This window comes from Triticum urartu, chromosome 3 (genome assembly GCF_003073215.2).
Source record: "Triticum urartu cultivar G1812 chromosome 3, Tu2.1, whole genome shotgun sequence".
NCBI classification, from domain to species: Eukaryota; Viridiplantae; Streptophyta; class Magnoliopsida; order Poales; family Poaceae; genus Triticum; species Triticum urartu.
Window position 1 is genome coordinate 139,752,475 of NC_053024.1, and position 10,000 is coordinate 139,762,474.

General features: G+C 46.9%; 1 protein-coding gene across 1 annotated transcript; it reads right to left on the reverse strand.

Annotated features, from left to right (window-relative positions):
• Nucleotides 1–5,244: 5,244 nt before the first annotated feature.
• LOC125548182 (S-type anion channel SLAH2-like) lies at nt 5,245–7,905 on the reverse strand. Its single transcript, XM_048711854.1, has 5 exons — nt 7,815–7,905; nt 7,637–7,734; nt 6,948–7,556; nt 6,078–6,848; nt 5,245–5,997 (listed from the first exon to the last, which is right to left on the reverse strand). The coding sequence occupies exons 2-5, from the start codon at nt 7,718–7,720 to the stop codon at nt 5,641–5,643; spliced, it is 1,821 nt and encodes a 606-aa protein (XP_048567811.1). The 5' UTR covers nt 7,721–7,734; nt 7,815–7,905; the 3' UTR covers nt 5,245–5,640.
• Between the last annotated feature and the right edge of the window lie 2,095 nt (nt 7,906–10,000).

Here is a 10,000-nt window from a genome sequence, read left to right on the forward strand (position 1 = left end):
GGCAAGCATGCCTATATTTCTTGGTTTCAATAGGACTCCTTACGAGCGTTCTTTCTATCTACTATTATCTAAAAATAATCAAGTTATTAATGACTGGACGAAACCAAGAAATAACCCCTTATGTGAATGAAAAAAGATATGTTGTGATGTCACGAGTTTTCTCCATATTTACTTGGCATGACGTCATGGTAGGTTACACGGTTGGTTCAGTATTTGAAAGGAAGAATTGCCAATTTGAAGCAGTGAAGATTGACATGAACAAGTTCAAATCAGCCTAATGTTGGAGATATAACCCCGAGGTGTGACCCGCCCAGGAGGGGTCGGGTTACACCGTTGGCGGCTTAATATGAAGAAGGCCCAAGGGGGGCCAAGAAGACAAGATGTGAAGACGGCGACTCATAGGCAGACTTATTTGAGCCCCAAGACCCGGAGACGATTCTAGACCCGAAGGTATGAGCCACCCGATGATGACTTGTTCTGTAAGGCAAGGAAGTTTAGAACCAGAGTCGGTTACGTTGTGTGACCCGACCTAGACTCTTGTAAGCCGCCGGACCTCGACCTGTGTATATAAAGGCGAGACCCGGCTGCGGGTTAACTCAAGAAATAATAGATCGATAACTAGGTCAAGCGTAATCGCTCCCTTGTAATCGAAACTCAAGCAATACAACTAGAAGCAGGACGTAGGCTTTTACCTCGTTGTGAGGGGCCGAACCTGGGTAAACTCTTATGTCCTTTGTCCCGCTCAACCCCTTCGAGCTAAACCTATGTTGCGATGGCTCCACACCGAAGTCCTTTTGCAAGGGCATCTGCCATGACAAAATCACGACAGTCTGAGTAATGATTGTTGCAGTAGGCTCCTGGAAAATAGAGCGAATTAAATCATTGTTCCAGACTTTTTGACCTGGAATCCAAAGATCACTAACTTTAGCAGGGTAAGTGAAATTGTTAGGTTGGATGATGAGATGATCATGAATATCAGACCAGGCTGAACACAAGGGGGTACTCCATATGGAAATGTTTCCTTGTGTGATGTGATAAAAAGAGTGTGCTTTTAATTTAGGGAACAACTTGATAACAGAGGACCAAAAAGCAGATTTAGGGGTATTGGAAGTGGCAGTCCAGAAAGAGGAGTCCGAAAAGTACTTGGATTTGACAACAAGATGCAATTGAGAATTTGGGGAATTTTCAATTCTCCAAGCCGAAGCCAAAATTAAACCTTGATTCATAGCTTGAAGGTTTCTAATACCTAGACCCCTTCTTGCTTAGATGTGCAGATATCCTTCCAAGCTCGAAGGCAAAGACCTCTTGATGAATTGTCTTCTTTAATTCCTGTCCACCAAAAAGTTCTAATGATAGCGCTAAGTTTAGCAATGAACTTCTTGGTAAACAATATGTTAGACATGTAATAAACCGGAATGGAAGAGAAAACAGATCTAATTAATTCCAATCTAGCTGCATGGGAAATATACTCGTCTCCCTTCTTTCCTTCTTTTTGTCACTGGTGCTGAGCTTGAAGGGGTAAGTTTTACGAGAGATGGGCAATTCAGTGGAGATCGGAGCAAGAGCTCTTCGAATCAAGGGATGGAACTTTACGTGGGATGCAAAACGGCTTGGAATTGACCTAGTGTTTCCAATACGAATCTGTTGTACTGCCAAACATCCGTATTGAGGTCAGCTGATTACCAATTTCATTTCTTGCGCTTCAATGAAGACATCCAAACACATCGTAATGTGCTTTATTAGAGATGGATGCTCTCTAATAAACTCATGAAGAGGCCCTAGAGTATGATGTATATGCTCCTGCACGAGGGGAAGCTTTTCAATGGCCTAGTATTAGTTAAGGATTTACGTGCAACTTTTCTGCACAAAATTTGTAGCTCAAGGTGTAGTGCACCGTTCATGTTGTAAATGAGTGTAGCGTCGAGTTTCAGATGAAAATTTAACTTAACAGTCTCCACTAGTACACCAATATATAATGTTTTAAACCATAGATAAACTCCAGGTGTCTCTGGTTTTACACATTATTATTTATAATACTTTCTAGGAAAGATCTCACATGCCATGTGGCCCATTCATGCATGGCAAGGGGAGTGGAAAAATATAGTCTCATCACGTTAGTGGAGGATGTGGAAGACCAACATATAAGGTAAGAGTTTGAGAGGAGGACACATGCACGCGCCCTCCTCGTCTGCCACACTTCGCCACACCTCACACGCTAGTCGTGTTTCGTGATCAAGGTGAGCTAGGACCTATGCCACATGTACGCGTTGCCTTTATTTTTGTCACAGAAGAAAGAAACTGAAATGCTTGGCCTACTAGTAAACTCACCTATAAGAGGTCACTCCTTTTTCCGGACAAGACACACTTCATCTCCAACGTGTCTTTATTTTTGGCAAGAAATGAGGCATCAGTCTTTCGAAATTAGGTCTCATGTCATCACGTACGGGAGAAAGATAATCAGGTTTTCGGAGAATGCTATAGGACGACTATTGGATCTTCCTCCATCGTGGCTGAGCACGATTGCTTCTTTCCCAACGTTGATCACCTCCTCCGTGACATGACGAACGGCACACCGTCATCTATTTTTTTAGGACAACACTTGCATCTTCTTTCACCGCACTGTATGTCTTCTGCTCGCTTCTGTTAGGCATTGTGCTCGGTCTACTAATTTTACCCATCGATGTCCATATGATGTTCATTTGCTATGTACCCTATTGCATGACTATTTACATCACGTGCTTGATTTGATTACTCTACTATGACTGTTATGTTTTATGGGAGCGGCTAGTGGTCAGGTGACTGATTTTAAACTTGTCAGTCATTTTTATTCTTTTTGCAACGGAGGCCGCACAGCTCACCAAGCAGGACGTGCGTGTTGTGGTTTTCCTCTTGGCTTCACTTATTTTAGGACGGAGGGAGTACAGCATAAAAACTTCTACTTTCTCTAGCATTCTCATCCCTTACAATAATATACTTCCTCCGTCTGGAAATACTTGTCGGAGAAATAGATGTATCTAAACGTATTTTAGTTTTAGATACAATCATTTTTATCAATTTCTCTGACAAGTATTTCCAGATGAAGGGATTACTAAAGTAAAAAAAATTAAAGTGCAAACGAAAAAAATAAATTTTCTAAGAAAAAAGTAAAATTATGGCATTGGTATTACCCTTTAAAAAAGAAAAAATAATAACAAAATTTACACATAATTTAAACAAAAGTTGTGCTTTCCATAATATGAAAGACAAGCATATAATAGTGGGATTTTCATAAAAGGAAGTTTCCTAAGAACGAATGAATCACCGACATTGTTGATACCCTTAAAGAAGAAGAAAATAAAATAAAAACTAAAAAATTCAAAATAATGAAGTTTTCTGAGAAAGAATAAATTGACGGCATTTGTATACACCTTTAAGAAAAAGGAAATGAAAAAAATAATAACAAAGTTTGCACACAATTTACATATAAATTGCACTTTTCTATAATATGCAAAAAATAAGCATATAATAGTGGATTTATCATAAAAAAGAAGTTTCCCAAGAACGAATGAATCAGAGGCATTCGTATTACCATTAAAGCACACAAAATTGAAACAAAAACTAAAATGAAATGAAAATAATGAAGTTTCGTAGGAAGAATGAATTAGTCGCATTGTATTACCGTTCAAGAAAAACACAAAGAAATGAAAACTAAAAACAAAATCAAAATAATGAAGTTTTCTAGGAAAGAATGAATTTGTGGCTTTAATATTATGATTTTTATCATTTATGCCACCGGTTGTGTCCCACTTCAGTTTTGCCACTAGAAATTTCAACCGCTCAAAAATGGCATCGCTTCGTTAGACACATGCTCAAAAATGCCACTAGACACCATATTGTGATCTCAAATCTCTTTTGCCATGTTACAATGATATAAATACCTATGGACCAACATGCCAGCTCTCCCTCTATCTCACTACAATAAAGTATGGGGCCTACTTGATCACAACAGTGTTTTAATTTTTCTGTAAAATTATTCGCTTGGTTACTCCTAACAAGTGCGGCCACACTTATCATTGTGAGATAGAAAGAACTGACATGTGGGTCTAGGCTTATTTTTGTCATATAACATGGTCAACGGTTTTGAAGTGAAAATAACAATGTCTAATGGCATTTTTGATCAAACATCTAACGGAGCGATGACATTTTTGAGATATCTAATGGCATTTTTTAGCAAGTATCTTACGTATCGATGGCATTTTTGAGTAGTTGTAACTTCTAATGGCAGAACTGGGTAGTGAGACACAACTAGTAAGAAGAAAGAAGATGAAAACAAACTAAAACAAAATCAAAACAATGAGATTTTCTAAAAAAAAAAAGAATGAATTGGTGGCACTCGTATTGCCCTTTAAGAAAAAGAAAATGTAAAAATATCTAAAACAAACAAGGAAAAAATTGCACACAATATACACAGACATTTGCGTTTTAATACGTAAGAATAAGCATATGATATTGAAATTTACACAAAAACATTCTTAGGAAGGAATGAATCAATTACATCGATATTACACTTAATGAAGAAATAAAATGGAGTAATAAATAAATCAAAATCAAAATAATAAAGTTTTACAAGAAGGATGAATTAGTGGCATTGGTATTCCTCTTTAAGGAGAATGATAATGAAAAGGGTAAAAACTTGCACACAACTTTACACTAAAATTGCACTTGTTGTAGTATACAAACAACAATCATATCACAGTGTAATTTTCGCACATATTGTATAGTATATGTATGTATTCATTTACACTCACCCAACACCCAAAAATATCTACAGAAGAAGAGAATAAAATCCAACTGATGAAGAATAACAAAAAAACAAACAATTTTCCAGCAAAAACAAAAAACAAAAGAAGAAACACATAAAAGCAGATTTCTTTTAAAGACAAACAAAGGGGCAGAGGCGAGGGCCGGGCGGCATACGTGGGCTTCGGCCGAGTAGCAAGTTGACTGGCCCAAATATATGGTCAGTCAAAAAACAAAATCTAAGCCAGCTCATAGTACAGTATGAATCTCAAAGCAAATAATCAATGGCCAAAAAAAATCGACTGACCCGAAATTAATTTCCAGGCGACTTCAGTGTAGCTAAAGTGATGTTTTATCTGTTGTTTTTCTAGATTAAACTTAAGGAAAATTTGCTCAAATTTTCAATAACTTGTACGGGGAAAAGAGCGTGGCATACTGACATGCTTCGCGAAGGGTGATGCTAGGATGAATGGGGACGAGCGCCCGGTCACGATCTTCCTCGGTGGTCAGTAATGTACCACATACAGATACAGAGACGGATTTATTGTACAGCCGTATCACATACTGTATCACGGTTAAGCCATAAGTAACAGCATCTCTCCTACTAAGTCCTACCTACACACCACCACGCGGAAATTACTACAGCATATACTACCATCGATCACCGTGTTGATTCCGACCGCGGCGCACACTGCCCCGCACCGCACGGCAGTCAACTCGACCCACAGAAAACTCTCGAACACACGTCCCGGCTACGTACATGCTCCTGCTCACTGTCCACGCTCGACCAGTCTGCCACCAGTTTGTTTCGCCTCGCCACATGCAATGAAGAAGGCGTCGCTAGTTCAGTCTCGGCGTCGATCAGGGTCTATAGGCGGCTTCGAGGTCTCTGAATGTGGTGTCGGCGTCCTTGTTGCCGTGCACCTCGTTCAGCTCGGCGATGGTGCTCTGCTTGGGCCTGCGCTCCGAGATGGCGATGGAGATGTCGTTGGGGAAGAGGTCGTGGTGCACGGCCGCGTGCAGCAGCGTGGTCAGCAAGAGCGCGGTCACCGTGAGCGTGGCCACCACGGACAGCACGATGCACATGGCCTGCGTGAACGCGTTCTTCACCTCCGACGAGTAGCGTATCGACGCGATCGCCGCGCTCGTCATCGGGAACGTGTACGCCCACCACGCCAGCGAGAACCTGAACCCCCTGAACATGTTGATCCGCACAGCCTGCACCCACTCAACAGCACTCGATTATCCACACTGATCGAGACTCGCCATGCGACATGGAGGTCGATCGAGGTGCTCACCAGCGAGGTGTAGAGGAACATGGCGATGAAGTAGGCGATGCGGGAGCCGTAGCCGAACTCGCCGGTGATCCGCGCCCAGGCGAGGCAGGCGACGCTGGGCGCGGCCACGAAGAGGAAGAAGACCGGGTGGAGGTCCCGCGGCAGCGTCTCGCTGGTGGGCAGCCTCTGGTACAGCGTCACGAACAGCACGATGTAGTGCGCGAGCCCGACGGCAAAGAAGAAGATGGGGCCCTCCCTCAACCCCATGATGGCCCCCAGCAGCGCGCCCACGAAGTTGCCGACGATGGACAGGTGGTTCGACGGGTTCGCCACCCTCGACAGCCGCCTCTGCCCGCCGGAGATCCACTGCCCGTATATCTTGATCTCCAGGGACACGATGGGCGCCATGAGCACGTACCAGAGCCAGTGCGGCAGGCTCTCCGCCACCAGCTCCGGCACGCCGATGGCCAGGAAGAGGCAGGCGATCCACGGCGCGAAGAAGAAGTTGACGCGGATCGGGTGGTAGTACTCCCGCCGCACCGCCTCGAAGTAGAAGATGACCTTGCACGCGTACAGCGCCGACACGAAGCACATGAGCGCCACCGAAACGCACCAGAGCACGAGGTTTGTCCGGAGCGTGATGTGCAGGAACCGCGTGGACGCCGAGATGGCGATGTTCTTCCACAGGATGGCCTGGCTGCTCATGCCCAGGCACATGCCGAAGGCGGACACCGGGAACCGGAGGAGGAACGGCCAATTCTTGTCCGACGGCAACACCAGCTCCTCCGACGACTGGCGACGGCGACGCGGCACGGAAAACACGACAGCACGTGAGGTCCCCTGCTTCATCATCAATGCGTTTAGACATGCAAGGAGTTGCTCGTGGTGTACCCGGAGCTTGTCGAGTTCGGGGCCTTCCAGCGCGGCGAAGAAGCGGTGGACTCTGGGCATGGAGTAGGGGCGGCCGCTCGTCGCCGCGTCTTCGTCTTCGTCTTCCTCGGGCTCCGCCTCCTGCTGCAGCGGCTGCCTGACGACGCGGAGGTGGGTGGTGAGCTGCTTCTCCAGCTTCCCGGACCACGTCTTGAACGGATCGTAGCTCGTGTCCCTGCGCGCCTTGCTCCTCCCCATGCGCGCCCCGCTCCCGCGGCTCATCGAGTCGTCGTGCAGCACCTGGGACTGGGAGTCCTGGGCGTCGGGCAACTCGGAGGCCGCCGCGTGGATCGGCTGCGAGCGGAACATCACCTCCTCGAGATGCTCGAACACGACGGACACCATCGGCGTCGGCCGCGGCGGGAGCGACAGCATGCGCGACGCGTCCGGCACGATGGCCGCGGGGTGCCTGGGCGGGAACTCCGCCTCCGTCCGGGCGACGTCGAACCTGGACGGAGAGGCCGGCAGGCTGACGGAGACCGGGTGCGCCGCGACGCGCAGCGCGGACGCGTCGAACGGCGAGTCCTGGCCCGGAGACGCCATCATCGGGTCGCCATCGCCATGACGCTCCTACACCGGCACGACACTGCTCAACCTCGTGGTTCAATGATCAAGTCGGCATTGCATGATCGATGGCACGGGCGACTTACCCTGAAGCTCCGCTCCACGGTGGATCGGCTGGCCGGGACGCGAGCACCGGCGGCCCACTGCCGCGCAGATTCGTCCGTCTCCATCAACCTCGCGAAATCTGCAAGGAGAGGTGAAGCATATCAATCAGAAAAACGATGGAAACACAGTAACTGAACCACCGAATCGCACGTTATTAACCTGACGTTATCTTATCTATCGTCAGTAGCTCGGTTATTCACTTATTCTTCAGCTGGGTGCTACTGGAACTGAAGCCAAAACCAGCTGCCTGCCTGCCTGTCTCGCTGAACCACAGAGGGTATATATACCAAGTTTCTGCCAGCTTCAGGACAAAATGATCACGGCGTGTTGGTGCTGGACTGGCTCATAAAGTCATAAGGCAAGTGTACATGGGCAACAGCGCAACTCGACGCCGATGTGTGTGTATGTGCAAGATGTCAAAGGAAATGGATCTACACGCTTGTGGCGCTCAGCATTTCGCCGACGAGTATGGCAATGTTGGGCAGAGGATTCCAGAGACGAACGGCAGAATCTTCCCTGGTCTGCTGGTAACCCTGGCGTGGGTGACAGACTGACACTACGTGTTGCAAAGCAGGGTAATGGAAACAGCATTCAGACACGCCTACTGTAGGAAATTGATATGATCTTCAGGCAAAGATTGCCGGTTAGCATAAACTTGTGGCGATTCAGCAGGATGTAGGCAATGATCTTTTGTTATTTGTAAGAAACTATGCCAATTCACGCAGGGCATATGCGACGAACTCTGAATTTTCTAGCACCAGTTTCACCTCAGACCTCAGCCTCAGCACCAGAAATTAGCTTCAACTCGGCAAAAGCACCGTCGAGAATCATCGGTGGAACGATAGGGTGTGATTGATTTGCTTGTCATAATCACATTTAAGGCTTGTTTGGATTGTTGGGGATTATGCCAAAACCCTTGGGATAGATAGGGGCCTTGCATCATTTTCTCTGTCAGGGGGCTGAGTCTAATCACTGTCTACCCAAAGAAGCACAAATTCGGATTTCGGACGGATCATTACAATTTTCTTCATATAGTGCAAGTGATTGTTACTATTGCTTTTGTGCCCCGGGAATACGGCCGTCGTGTGATGGTAGCCTTGCTCTCACGGTCACCATCACCAAAAATGACAAGACCCGCAAGTCTTCCCGTTAACCTTTCCCCCCATACTTTTTGCAAGTAAACGCATCTCTTTCTGATGATCAGCCACAAGCGCGCAAGGCCGCCAACGAACTTTCCGAGCCGAAAACGAACCGCCCGCAGAATCCGCACAAGATGCTAAGGTTTCCTCCCCATCGCCGGCCCCTCGCAGCAAGCAACTCGAGGAAATGGCAGCAGGGCTTCTGACTGAAACCGCGCCACATGAGTCGTCGCTTTCATTTCAGGAGCGTCGCGTGGCTCTGCAAGACTGCAACAAACGATGGCACCCAACGGCCATGCACGGGGCGCGTGCGCGGCTCCGATCTGAAACTGAGGAGACATTCTTGCTCTTGGCCATGGCGTCTAGTGGAAAACTGCCCGGAATCAGAAGGGGAAAGGGTGCAGGGCACGCGAGCCTGTAAATGTCGAGGGTTTCTTGTGGCCGTCTTGTCATCTTATGGGTTTCAGTTACATAGGAAGGGTGTGTGCTAGGCTACTAGCAAGTAGGAACACTGTTGTTTGCCGATCGAAAGAAAAAATGGAAATGGTAAGAAGGCCAAGGCTCTCTCTGATTTGTATGTAGGTTACCTGTGGAGTGTAGGCGCGATCAGGACGGCCGGCCGGCAATGCGGTGGTCCGGCGGTGATGTGGGTGGGGTGGCTCAGGGGGAGGCCTGGCTGGATGATGGCGGTGGGTTGTCTGGGGCGAGGTCGAGGATGAGAGGTGGTATTCGCTGGCGGCAATGGGGGCGGTGGCGCGGCCAGCCGGGCTTCAGTTGGGGCGGTGGCGTGAGTGCCCTCTGTGGCTGGGAGTGGGGTCGAGCTCTAGCCTCTGGGTGTTGCAGGCCACCTTGGGTCGGTCCATGTGATCTGTCTCCGCAGATGTGGGTCTGGGCCGCGAGTGGGGTCGGGCTGGGCTCAGCTGCTTATTCTCAACACTTTCAAATATGTACAGTAGTTTACATTGTTGTTTCTTTTTTCTTGAGGGTCATTGTTGTTTATGTAGAGACATAAAGTACTCCCTCTGTTCACAAAATATAAGATTTTCTAACTTTTTGTGAATCAGATGTGTGTGTGTGTATAATTATTCCCACTGTTCATATATATGTTTACTCATTTCAGTCTGTATATGTACTCCAATTGAAATATCCAAAATATCTCATATTTATGAACAGACAGAATACAATTTTGATCCGAATTTAATATAT

What these genes read in the sequence shown, in the direction of transcription:
- LOC125548182 (XM_048711854.1), bottom strand. Translation starts at nt 7,720, where the DNA reads ATGGAGACGGACGAATCTGCGCGGCAGTGGGCCGCCGGTGCTCGCGTC. An exon ending in CCGAACTCGACAAGCTCCGG is followed by an intron (nt 6,849 to 6,947) that starts GTACACCACGAG and finishes CGCCGTCGCCAG; the next exon opens with TCGTCGGAGGAGCTGGTGTT. An exon ending in TGTTCCTCTACACCTCGCTG is followed by an intron (nt 5,998 to 6,077) that starts GTGAGCACCTCG and finishes GAGTGGGTGCAG; the next exon opens with GCTGTGCGGATCAACATGTT.